Source organism: Chrysochloris asiatica, unplaced genomic scaffold (genome assembly GCF_000296735.1).
Source record: "Chrysochloris asiatica unplaced genomic scaffold, ChrAsi1.0 scaffold00069, whole genome shotgun sequence".
Classification (NCBI taxonomy): Eukaryota; Metazoa; Chordata; class Mammalia; order Afrosoricida; family Chrysochloridae; genus Chrysochloris; species Chrysochloris asiatica.
The window spans coordinates 202,407-215,848 of record NW_006408587.1 but is presented as its reverse complement, the minus strand read 5'-3'; the positions used below and the strand labels follow the sequence as shown (position 1 = coordinate 215,848).

Sequence of the window (13,442 nt, the reverse complement as noted above, 5' to 3'; positions counted from 1 at the left end):
GATGTTAACTGTACAATCAGAGGAAACTACATGGCAAAGTCCTTTAATTTTTCAGGCTTTTAACCTTGTTGGTGGGCATTGCCATTTATCACCTCTTTTTCCCAGAGGCCTTTTCCTCACAGGTCTACCTTGTATCCTTTTTTGAAATAAGTATCTCCTGGTATGATGAGCCTCAGGTATAATTCTTTCAAGTTATTCTGGAAGGTTAAAATCTGTACTATTCTCCAAAAAGGAATCCTGGTAGCGTAGTGGATTATGAGCTGGGCTGTGAACTGCAAGATCAGCAGTTCAAATCTACCAGTTGCTCTGCAGGCCAAAGAAGAGGCTTTCTGCTCCAGTAAATATTTACAGCCTCAGAAACCCTGTAAAGGGTCCCTATGAGTAGGAACCAACTAGATGGCACACAACCACCAGCACCATTCTCCAAAAGTTCAATTTAAGGTCTCACTCAAGTTTTCTCGCTTGTCTAGAAAAGCTCTTAAACGTAATCATTTTTATTGACCAAAAAAAAGTAGTGAAACCTATAAATGCAGTAGCTTAGAATAGGAAACAAGTCCCTGCTGCAAGAACTATACCCACCCCCTCCACACAAAGGGTAGATACGGATGGGCAAATTGGACATTGGCTACCCAAAATGGGGGGAGAGATACAAAGGCAAGAAGTGACTGGCTTACAAGCTTTTAAGAGGGAACCTAGATCCAGAGGGCGTGGAGGAAGGTAGAGTCTCCAGTGTGTGGTGTCCAGCCTGTCCAGGAATGGCTGATGAAACGAAATATAGATAGGTCTCTTGTGATGCATTGGTGAATAATTGTTATCAGGACTGATTGTGAGGGTTGGAAATCTAAAGATGGACATTTTGTAACAAAGAGGGGAGTGATTAATATATCAGTCTAGGAGCGGAGGACCCTGGGACCATCAATGGAGAAGAGCGAAGAGCGGAATCCTACCCAGAGAGGTAGTGAGGCCTGAGATGGAGGCAGAGAAGACAATGTCAAGAGATGGGGGGAGGGGGGTCTGGGGGCTCGGGATCAGGAGATAGAAAGGGGCTGAGGACTGTGGTGGGAGGGGGGTGCAGGTTTACAGGGTACACCCCTTGGTTGGGTGAGGATGCATGGACAGGATGATAACTATGCCAACGAAATGATGGATGATGGAATGAATATAAAGCTGATGTTCTCCCATGTAGATTATCACACAATTCACAATAAAACATTAAAAAAAAAAAAAAAGTCGCGAAGAGAAAGTTTTGACTCTTGATCATTAGGAATCTATATAAAGAATAAGTAGAAATATGGGGGGCGGTTTATTGGGGGGGAAGCAAGGCGATGTTTATCTATTTGTAGGTTGTTGTTGTTAAGTGCCAACCCATAGTGACTCTGTATAGGGTTTCCGAGGAGTGACTGGTGAGCTTGAACCACCAGCCTCGTGGCCCAAAGCATTATGAAATATTCTAAGCAAACAAAATACAAGCTCCTTTAATGTCTTAATCAAAATTTAACTTTCACATAAGTGAGGACATAGACTTTGGCTTTAAGAAGAATACGTTTCAGTCTTCTCTCTAGGTCTGTATTAGCCCACTAAATAGCTTATCCTGTCTTTTAACACATCTTGAATAACTTGGTCTTGTTCTCAGATGAGCCACTTTACACGCTCTTCTGTCATAGGAACTGCAGACAGCCATCTTTTTCCTTATAATGACATGGTCTTATCACAGATCAGAAGTTTCCTTAAGAAGAAGCCAGTAATGTACTGGGAAAGTAGGGAGGAAGCTCAGTATTAACTGTTCAAGCCAGAACTTTCATCTTTGTCAGAATGGATTTAACAATCCAACTTGTTAATTAATTTGTTGTTGTTAAGTGCCATCAAGTTAGTTCTGACTCATAGCAACCCTATATAGGGTTTCCAAGAAGCAGCTGATGGGCTTGAACCACTAACCTTGTGGCTAACAGTCCAGTGCTTATCCTACAGTGCCATACCAGGACTCAGAAGTGAAGCCTAGGTAGTCCAACTAGCCCATTTTATATCCAAAAAATATTTCCTATGAAAGCAATTTCAAGAACTCTGAGGTTTCAGTAATGGTCTTATGAAGGCCTGGTACCTATGAGGACATTTTTTTTTTTTTTTATTACGATATTTTTTTCTGTTTTAGTTGAAAGTTTACATATTATTAGGTTCCCATATAACAATGTCTCCACAATATGTTCAGTGACATTGATTACATTTTTCACAGTGTGACAACTTTCTCACTATTTCTGTTCTGCCTATTTCATTTCCAGTAATCTTGATTTCCTGCTCCCTTGCCTTTTGCCTTTGCTTTTGAGTGAATGTTGACTGTTCAGTCTCATATAGATGATTTTTAAAGAAACACAGTACTCAGAGGTGCTTTGTTTATTCTATGAGCCAAATCTGTTACTTCGCTAAAAGATGACCTCATGGATATGTTCATTAGAAGGGGAGATAGAATCTTTAGACCATACTCTTGGGTAGCCTGACTGTGAAGTGAAGGAGAGAGTGAGAGAGAAGCTGGATAGAATTGCTGCTTCTTTAAAGATAAGCAATCCTTGCTGAAAATTTAGAAGTTCAAGATACAGATAAAATAGAGGAGATAATGACGGGGCAGGGCCATGGCTGAGGGGAGATACAGATAGGAACAACCGTGAATGTGATGGAGCACATTAAATTTGTTCACGTCTTCTTCTTAGGACCTGAATGCCTACAAGAAGCAAGGAATGGCATTACTGACCAGAGTGGGTGAGTCAGTAAAGCATGTCACTGGAGGCTACAAGCTGAGGAGTCGGCCTCTTGAGTTTGCAGCCATAGGTGACTACTTAGATACGTTTGCGCTCAAACTAGGAACCATTGATCGTATAGCCCAGCGGATCATCAAAGAAGAAATAGGTGAGCTCTTTGTTGAGATCTGGGTCATGCTTAGGGATTGTGTCTACAGAAACAGCATTCATGTGTGCTAATAAGTAGAAATAGCAGAGTGACTAAACTAGACCTTTGACAACTGTTGAGTAGATTCAGGGTGTGGAGGAAGTAGTTGTAGCCAGACTGTAATTTTGGCCTTCATCCTTTGTCCTGCATTTCAGCTCTGTTTGCGTTTCCCATAGTAAATAACCACTTTTAAGCCTCTGGGCTTTTGCACTTTTATGTCTCTCAACTTTAGCTTAAAACCAAATCCATTGCCATCAAGTAGCTTCCAATTCATAAATGCCTTGTAGAATTTGTCTGTTAACCAGAAGGTCAGCGCTTCAAGCCCACTAACTTCTCCACAGGAGAAAGATGTGGTAGTTTGATTTGTAGTCGTGGAAACCCTATGGAGCAGTTCTACTTTGTCCTGTGGGGTCATCGAGTAGGAATCTACTCATTGGCAACAGTGAGCTTGAGTTTTAAAAGTAGAGCTATCTATTCAAATGCTTAGGTATCTTTTCTGATACGAAGATCATTCAAGAGGACAACATGGTGACCTGTGTTGTCCAAGGTTATGACCCTAATGTGCCATAAGACTGCCCCCTCACTGCTTTTTTCAAACCCACTTCTGCTGATCTGCGCAGTTTATGAGTCTCTGCTTTAGCCTTCTTTGCTGTTGCCACTACTTCCTCCCCACCCCTCCCATGGCTGCCTGCTTTGCCAGGTCCTGGAATATCGGGGCCCTTTGTCTTCTAACTCATATGTAGGTCAGACCGATCTGAACATTGTTAACAATCAAGCTAGCATGTGAGCTCATTGGAAAGCATTCTCTAGGACTTGTCATTCATCAATTATGGAAAAAGAGCAACAGTGTGCTATTGTAATGGCAAGAAATGGTGACACATACTGGACTAGAGTTTCTTTATGGGAAGAAAAAAAATCGCTTTTCCTTGCTGTTTATGCTTGTTCCTGTCCACTGTACCTGATGATGATACCATGTGGGGCCTGTAGCTTCTAGAGATAGCTTTGGGTACTGCCCATACTTAAGTATCATGCTAAATGCATTCTGATTGAACCTAGATGCTGGGGTGACACCTGACTGTGAGACTACACATCCTGTATTAAAATGCTTCCTAAAGTCACAGTATCTTTCCATTGTGACCAATTGTTTTCCTTTACAAACATCCTCATAAACTTGTATGAAACGCTGCTCCTACTATCTTGTTAGGATAATGCTTTACTCTTTGGATAGTTGTTGGTTTTTGAAAATTTTTGGTGGATATAGCTCCTACACTTTTTTCTAGAAAGCATTGTGGACCTCTTGTGTAGCATTGTAGCACCCACATTAAGGATAAGGGACAGAGTGAATAGATGTGATGATGTTAACTATAAAATGGCCAAGGAAACACATTGTGGTATATAGGAAACATAGGCTCTGATGTCATAATACTGGTGATTGGTACCCAGCCAGACCTTATTGGTTTCTCTTCCCCTTGTAGAATACCTCGTGGAGCTGAGAGAATACGGGCCTGTGTATTCCACATGGAGTGCACTAGAGGGAGAGCTGGCCCAGCCCCTAGAAGGTGTGTCGGCCTGTATCGGAAACTGCTCTACAGCCTTGGAAGAGCTGACTGATGACATGACAGAAGACTTTCTGCCTGTGCTCAGGGAATATATTTTATATTCTGACTCCATGAAGGTAAACTGGCTCCTCCTTGCACACTTGAGTACCTTTCTTTGTAGTTGTTATTGTTAAGTGCCATCAAGTCGGTTCTGACTCAACAGCCCTGTGTAGGGTTTCCAGGGAGCAGCTAGTGAGTTTGAATTACTGACTCTGCAGTTAGCAGTCCAGTGCTTATTCTTTGGTGCTATAACAGGACTCCTTCTTTGTAGTAGCCATTATATACGTATATATAAAGTAATTGATCATTAATGTACGTGCATGCGGTATGGATTTCTTTATTGGGTGGGCAAAATCAAGCACAGTGATTTACATTGTGGCCATATAAATAGAATGCACAGTAAATCAAGTACATGAATTACGTGACCAAAACAGTGGTTAGGAAGAAAGTCTTATTAATGTTCTCTGAGAGTTCAAGGAGAAAACAGGATGTGGAAAAAAGAGCAATTGGATAATTAGATTTTTTCAAAATAAAAAATATGATTCCTGAAATAAAATTATTATTAGAAAAACTGGAAGAGGAGGTAGAATTCTAGCAGTACAACAACAACAAAAAAGGTTAGTTGAGCAATAGAACAAAAATGTGAAAGAAAGATAGGAGACATAGAGGATTAATTTCAAAGATCCATCATTTGACTGATAAGAACTTCCCAGAAAACCCGAGGGAAGGATATTATGAAAGAAAGAAAACCAGAAAGTCCTCCAAAACTGAAGGACACGTGTCTTTAGGTTAAAAATATAAAAATGGCATAGAGGCCATGTCTGACCTCCTTTGACTTCACAAGGGGATAGGAGAATCAAACTCAACATCAGCCCAAGGCCGATTACTATGAGGTAGACATCAGACTTGTCTCTACCCTCCCAACTTCTTTACCAGTTCCGTTGACCTTGTGGTTAGCCCTCCAGCGATTATCCAACAGAGCCACATTGATATTGTTAAGTGCCTTCGGGAAGCTTCCAACTCAGTCAGTTTTGATTCATAGCTCCCCTGTAGGATTTCTGAGGAGCAGGTGGTGAGTTTGAATCACTGACCTGTGGTTCAAGCCAACCTTGCATCCAGTGCATTATCGTAAAGCACCACACCAGGACTCCTACTCATTGACAGGTTACCAGGGCTCATTAGCAGGTTACAATTCAGGATCAGAAATGCTCAGGATACAATTCTTCAGTCAGGAGTGCCCACAGGCATGCCTTTGTCTGTTCCTCATCAGCCTTGTAGCTCTTTGGCCTCTGCCTTGCTCAAGCAAAAAGCTCCTCTAGCAGTGCTGATAAATGCCCAAAGAGCACTCCACTCCACTGTAAGCCTCAGCCTGAAGGCATTCGTCTCCAGTTCCATGGGTCAGTAAACCGAGCTTTTCCAATTTACTTTCTGGAGGCAACCCACTCTGCTCGGGAACATCCTGCCCAAAGACTCTCAGCTCTTAACTCACTCTGTGGACACGGAAGCCTACCACTCTGTCTTGTGCTCTTGGTTTTGCTGCCACTGCTCCTCTGCTACTCCTCTCCCACTTCTCTAGTGTCAGAGCTCTGTCCTCTGTGTCAAGGAGGTTAACGCACAGGGATGTTGGGTCTAAATGAAGCACTCCACTCCTGACTCTTCTCTCTTGATGGTAGGAGAGTCCCCATTCTTCCTTCTGAGATAGCTCATTTTAAACCCAGTAAGATGACAAAATTGACCAGTCTCCACATTAGACTTCATGTCCCTTATTTTCAGGGTCTCATGCAGCCATTTCAGAAGAGCTACAAAGACTATGGCTAGAAGAGTCATAATGAAATAATTTACTACACCACAAAATGGACATGCGAATCACCCAGCTTGTCAGTTTGTCTACTGTGGTAGCTTGCATGTTCTTTGTAATGATGGTATTTTAAACACCAGCAGGTTCACCCATGGTGGACAGAGTTCAACAGAGCTTCCAGTCTAAGACAGAATAGGAAGAAGGAGAGGTAGACTACTTCTGAATGTTTACCCACTGAAAACGGTTATGGAAAGCACCAGAACTTTGTCATCTATTGTGCCAGAAGATGAGCCCCTCAGCTTGAAAGGCACTCAAGATAGGACCCAGGAAGAGCTGCCTCCTCAAAATAGTTGACCGTGATGACACAAATGGAGTAAAGCTTTCGGGACCTGCATTTACTAATGGGGCACATCTGCAAACATCCATTAATAACTGGAACATGGAATGCATGAAGTATGAATCTAGGAAAATTGAAAGTTGTCAAAAATGAAATGGAATTCATAAAGATGGTTATTGTAGGTATTAGCAAGCTGAAATGGACTTTTGAATCTGTCATTCATATGGTTTGCTATGCATGGAATGACAGATTCAAGAAATGGAGTAGCATTCATCATCAAAAAGAACATTTCAAGATCTATGTTGAAGTACAGTGCTGTCTATGATAGGATAATACCCATACGTATACAAGGAAAACCAGTTAATACCACTATTATTCGAATTTACATACCAACTACTAAAGTCAGTGATGATGAAATTGAAGAATTCTGCCAACTTCTTCAGTTTGAAATTGATCAAACATTCAATCAAGATGTATCAATAATTACTGGTTATTGGAATACAAAGGTTGGAAACAAAAGGAAGAATCAGTAGTTGAAAAATAAGGCCTCGGTGATCAAAATGATGCTGGAGATCACATGATAGAATTTTGCAAGACCAATGACTTTTTCATTACAAATACAAATCTATGTTGGAAGAAGTACAGTCAGAATGCCCCTTAAAAGCCAGCATAGCAAGACTTGTCTCTCATACTTTGGACATGTTATAAGGAGGCACCAGTTCCTGGAGAAGGGCATCATGGTTGGTAAAATGAAGGGTCAGGGAAAAAAAAAAGAAGATCCCCATCAAGATTAATTGACACAATGGCAGCAGCAGTGGGCTGAAGTGTGACATTAATTATGAAGATGGCGCAGGACCAGGCATTGTTTCATTCTATTGTGCATAGGTTCACTAAGAGTTGGAATCAAACTTAATGGCACCTAACAACAAAAACTGCCCCAGCAAAAGGAATGAAAAGAGAACCATCCATTATCATTGTGAAATTGTAGAACACAGTGATAAGTTTCTAAAAGCTTTAGAGAAGAGCTAGGGGAGTCCTGGTGTGGCACTGTGAGATAAAGCACTAGACTGCAAAGTCGGTTTGAACCACAAGGACAGTAGTTCAAACTCACCACCTGCTCCTTAGAAACCCTATACAGGGTCACTATGAGTCGGAATCGACTTGATGGCACTTAACAAGAACAAGGGGAGATGGAAGTGGGAAAATGGGTAGGGGTAGGGGTGTCATATAAAAAAGAAACAAGAATGAGAATGACTTTGGTTTAGTAACAATGGATGTGACACAGGAACTATGAGGAAAAATTATTGCCAGTATTGAATTCTGTATGCAGACTAATAGTGGGGTGCAGGATCTAATAACTGCTTGGCTATGTTGTTTGCGCCCCTGCCTGTACTTGGACTGGCAGGAGAACCCTAGAATGGTAGCATCAGTTAGTGAAAGAGATCAGTCTTTGTAACCACCACCGCCACCACCAAAGTGTAATATGTGACTCGGTGTTGAACATCTGTGCTTCCAAGTAGCTCTCTTCTTATTTTCCAAAGGCGACCTCTGGATAATTAATCTGTCTCTGGGGCAGATGTTAAGAAGGCATTGGGTAAACACTGATAACCTTTTAGGCAACATTGGGTTGTAAAGATGGGAAAGCAGAGAAGTTATGGGGAGTTATGAAAAGATTCTTTGGTTCATTGAATCAGTTCAGACTCCTGGTGACCTGTGTGTGTCAGGGTAGAACTGCACTCCATCAGGTTTTCAGTGACTGGTTTCTTGGAAGTAGATCACCAGGCCTATTTTCCAAGGTGCCTCTGAGTGGACTTGAACCTCTGACTGCTTGGTTAGCAGCCAATCACATTAACCATTTACACTACCCAGGGACAACAGCTTGAGAAGGGGAGTCAAAAATAATGAATTAAAATAGTTTGAAAGCTCTTTAAAAAACCCCAAAACACCCAACTTTATTGTGGAAAACTTTAAGTATATACAACAGCAGAGAGAATAATATAATAAACTCCCTGCACCCATCACCCGTATCCCATCTTATTTTATCTGATAGGAACATTTTAAGGCTCTTGATACATACTGAAGTGTGGGCAATCGAAAATGGAACCTGTTTTTGGTAGAGTAAATTACTGTTCCTGTATACTCTATAAATACTTTCAAAGACAGGATTGTGTCTGGGTCTCACAGTAGTAAGGGAAAGTGGTATGAATTTCTGTATGTGTAAGGTGGACTTGGTGGTGGCAGTGGTAAGCATAAAGCTCAGGTATGATGTCATTAGCCTGATAAAGCTTTGTTGTTAACTATTGGAACTGAAGCTGAAAACCAAGTTTTCTGGCTCCACATCCGCAACTCAGTCTCTTATCACATTGCATTTAAAAAAATTGAGATACCCACTTTACATTTTTAATCCTATGACTGAAATAAGTATAGAAATGTATCCGAATCTACTTAAAATTAGCCAGAATATATTGCTTTAATTATGAATTTGAATAGTATCTGTTTTTGTGAACAAAAATAAATTTTTACAATCCCTGGGGTTCCCCTGGATTTATCCTTTATATTGATATTCCCTTAATTTAAATGTTGAGACAGACCCTGAGTTTATTAGTCTAAAATCCTGATGGATGTGTGTGTGTATATATATATATATATATATATGTTTCTAAAATCCTGATATGTATATGTGCATATGTATATATATACATATACATCTCTGTGGTGTTGCTCTGTGTGCCATTGAATCGATTTGGACTCATGGTGACCTATATAACAGAGTAGAACTGCCCAGATAGTTTCCAAGGCTGTAATCTTTCAGGAAGCAGATTGCTACATCTTTCTACTGTATACCACCAGCTAGTGGATTTGAACCACTGACCTTTTGGTTATCAGCTGAGCTTGTAGCATTGTGTACCCCCAAGGTTCCTTCCAAATATGGTATTGGGATAATATAGTACAATTGACTTTGGACTCTGGTCTCTTACATGGCAAATATGTTAGTATTTAATATCTACTTGTACTTGAAATGGGATATTAAATTGTCATTTAGCAAGGATTTATCTGGTATCTCTGTTAAAATATTAGTACAGTGAGACATAAACTCATCTGAGTAATTGCAGTTATATATCAAAACAACCCTTGCTTGCTCTTTTTCTTCACCCCACATGTGAGGCATGTGTATTGAGTTTCTTGTTTACTGATACGATAAAAGAATAATCAGGTCAATTGAGCAGGAAGAATGGGATTGCACACACTGTTTTCTAGGGTAGGGCATGGCAAAGAGGAAGTGCTGATGGGCAGACTGAAACCCAAGCTCAATACCACAGTGAGCCCAGTCAGAAAGAAAACCAGGCCATCTGCTCCCTCTCTTTCTTACCAGAAAATGCCTCTACAGTTTGCCCTGGGTAGGACAGGAGTGAGGTGGAGGCATATACAAGGTTTTGTGCGGGATTGCTAGGGTCTGTGTAGCCCCTGCCACGGTCCCGCCAAGAAAGTGGTGTGGACCTGTTAGCAAGAGGCATGGTACTTGCATGATGGAGGGCAATGAATGGATGTTATGATTTCCTAAGTAGGTAGGTGTACTAAGTGGTTCTGCTACCTTTGAATTGCTGCTCTTTTAGAATTTTTAACAGTATTTTACTCCCTTGAGAGATTACTGTAATTGCATTTCCAAAATAACTTTCAGGGACAGGTTTTCCTACTCAGCATGAAAATGGAATGGAGGAGAGGGCTTGCCAGAAGACCTGTTTTCCTGGGTTTGTCGTGGCAGGAAGTTATTGGTGTAATGGCGTTTTTTGTTAGACTACTCCCCTTATCAGGACCTTGAGTGAACCCAAGTGAATGAGTATTTGTCCTTTTCATTTGGAGTCAAGTGCTTGTGCCTTAGGAATCTGAAGTATTTGGGGCTCAGTTGAGCCCTGTATGGGAGATACACTGAAGTTCATTGAAGCCTTTTCCAAATGGAGCTAAGATCAGAAGACCTATTTGAGTTTGGAAGAGGTTTTCGGTTAATTTAGTCTCATTTTCTCATTTTATAGATGAAGACACCAAGGGCCCCATTGGTAAAGATTTTCCCTGGTTGGCCACAGACCATATCCCCTAACTTCCATTCACCTTGCCATTGTATTCTTAATATTTATCAAGAGGAACACCAGGTGATACACTGCTTTTCAAGGCTGTGTCTCAGATTGAATCTCTTTAAGCACAGTGATAGCTAGGTACCTTTTGTTCATTTGGGAAGTAGAGAAAAAGTATAGAGAAAGTGGGTCATTATTAAGCCATGTGGATTAAATAGAAAAATGAGCTTTTTAAGCACTGAACAATGACAGCTTGTACCAGAAAGATGGTTGAAAATGTGTATTCCAAGGGTGGGCAAATCTGCTGCAAATGACCTCTTTAAAAGTGTTCAGAAGAGGATGTCACTTTGAGGACTAAGTTGTACCTGACCCAGGCCATGGTATTTTCAATTGCTTCATATGTATGAAAAAGCTGGACAATAAATAATGAAGATCGAAGAAGAATTCATATATCTGACTTAGTGTTTGTGAAGAATGTTGACTATACCATGGACTGCTAGAGAAATGAACAAATCTGTCTTGGAAAAAGTATGGTCAGAATGCTCCTTAGAAGTTCAGAAGGGTTGGAAAGGAGGGTGAAATGGAAACAAGAATCACAGGGATAACTGAGGTTACATGGAGGGAATTACATTCATTGAAATATAAGGAGTGTATATAATTTATTGAATGTAAAATTAATGATCTGCTCTGTAAACCTTCACTCAATTCACAATAAAAAGTTAAAAAAAAAAAAGTCACTTCTCAGTGAGACCTTGGATCTCTCTGGGTCTCAATTTCTTCATCTCCTAAACCCTTCATGGTTATTGTCTTCCACCCTTGTGGGGTTTTCTTGTTTGTTGCTTTTTGTTTTTATTTTTTCAACTTTTGTGAATTAGGTGAAGGTTTACAGATAAGACCATCAGTTTGACATTCAACAAATCATGCACTTTGTTTCATCTCAATGATTGTAATCCCCTTCATGTAACAACAGTTATGGCACTTACTCCCTGTGGTTCCTAGTTCCAGTTCTCCCTCCTTTCCATCCCTTCTCAATTTTGTCCTTAGATAAATGTTGCCCTTTTGATTTTGAATGATTGACCATTCCATGGTGAGCAGACCTTACTAGTGTTGTTCCCTCTAAGATACTTATCTACTGTTTGGCCGAAAACTGGGTTTTAAGGGTGAGTTCCTTTCCAGACCTGAAGTGTGGTCCAGAGCCATAGTCTTGGGTTCCTCCAGTCTCTTTCTGACTAGTAAGCCCAGTCTTTTTTTTTTTTTTTTTAAATAATCTTGAATTTTTTTCCTACTCTGGTACCTTCTAAGTGATCCCTTTCAGAGCAGTTGATGGTGGTAGCTGAACACCATCTTGTTCTTCTGTTCTCAAAATCATGGAGACTGATGTTCACATGTTCCATTTGTCTATTGGACTGATTGATTCCAAGCATCTTCAGTTCTCATCACTCTTCTTTCTTCTGCTCATGGAAAGACCAGTTGCACCTTATATGACTGCTCATGAACTTTTTTATTTTAAGCTTTTATTGTGTGATTTGAGTGATAGTTTACATGGGAGAACATCAGTTTTGCATTCAACCTATTGCATTTTGTTTCATTACAATGATTATAATCCCCTCTATGCATCATTGGTTATTAGTATTTGCTTCTGTTTCCTCTGTTTTTGTTTTGTTTTTTCATGTACACAAAAACATGCAGGAATGTATAATCATTTAAATAACCAAAGGTACATTCTGCAAACTAGCCTCCTGGTCACCAGCACACAGCCTTTCTCTTTCCGTGAGTCTAGAGTCCTCAGCTGCTCTATCTCTACATGACATCACCTCTATCTCCATCTCTGGTGTCGCTGCTTCCCTGGTTAAGGTCCTGCATTCTGCTCATGCTCTTCTCTCTTGATGTTCGTGAACTTTTAAGATCCCAGACACTACTCACCAAAGTAGGATGTAGAACACTGTATTTGTGGACTTTGTTATCCCAGTTGACCATGGTGTCCCCTGAGACTGTGGTCCTGAGACCCTAGGTCCAGCAACTCACTGCCTCAAGATGTTTGATATTAGAAGTTCTCATCATACTGCCCACTGTATGCTCCACCACATTCAGAGTTGTGTTTGCAGCAAAGGTAAATACCAGTGTACAAATACCCTCTTTCAGACACTCACTTTTCCTTCCATACTCGCTTAGCCTGTGTATCTAAACATGTATCTACCTGTAGAACAATGTTTTTCCAAGGTTATGTATATAACACTATTTACTTCTATCCCCTTTAGCCCTCGCCAGCCACTCTTAGGTTTTATTTTCCTCCATTACATACTATAGAGTTTAATTGTTAATGGTTACCTCCCCTTTAAAATGTGGTCTCCGTGAAGACAAGTGTTTTGTGGGTTTTGTTCACTGCCGAATCCCCAGGAACAGGCACCAGTAAATATTTTAATGACTGAAGATGAATTAAAGCAGAACAGAAACATGTGAGGATGACTGTGTGAGCTAAGAAAGGAAATGAGAATCATGTCTCCATGATTTGTGGTATCTACTAGGACCAGAGACGTATATTGTTGTTGTTGGGTGCCATCGAGTCGGTACCAACTCATAGTGACCTTAGGCACAGCAGAATGAAACACTGTCCGATCCTGGGCCAACCTCACCACTGTTGCCACGCTTGAATCCATCGATGCTGCCACTTGGCTAATCCATCTCATTGGGGGTCTTCCTCT

At 40.7% G+C, this 13,442-nt stretch overlaps 1 protein-coding gene across 1 annotated transcript in view; it reads left to right on the top strand.

The window, feature by feature from the left end:
- Window positions 1-13,442, top strand: part of SNX30 (sorting nexin family member 30) — a 154,605-nt gene that overhangs the window by 102,190 nt on the left and 38,973 nt on the right. Inside the window, exons 5-6 of the mRNA XM_006864664.1 lie at window positions 2,703-2,898; window positions 4,413-4,612. Coding sequence (XP_006864726.1) covers window positions 2,703-2,898; window positions 4,413-4,612 — 396 coding nt within the window. The remainder of the gene's footprint in view (window positions 1-2,702; window positions 2,899-4,412; window positions 4,613-13,442) is intronic.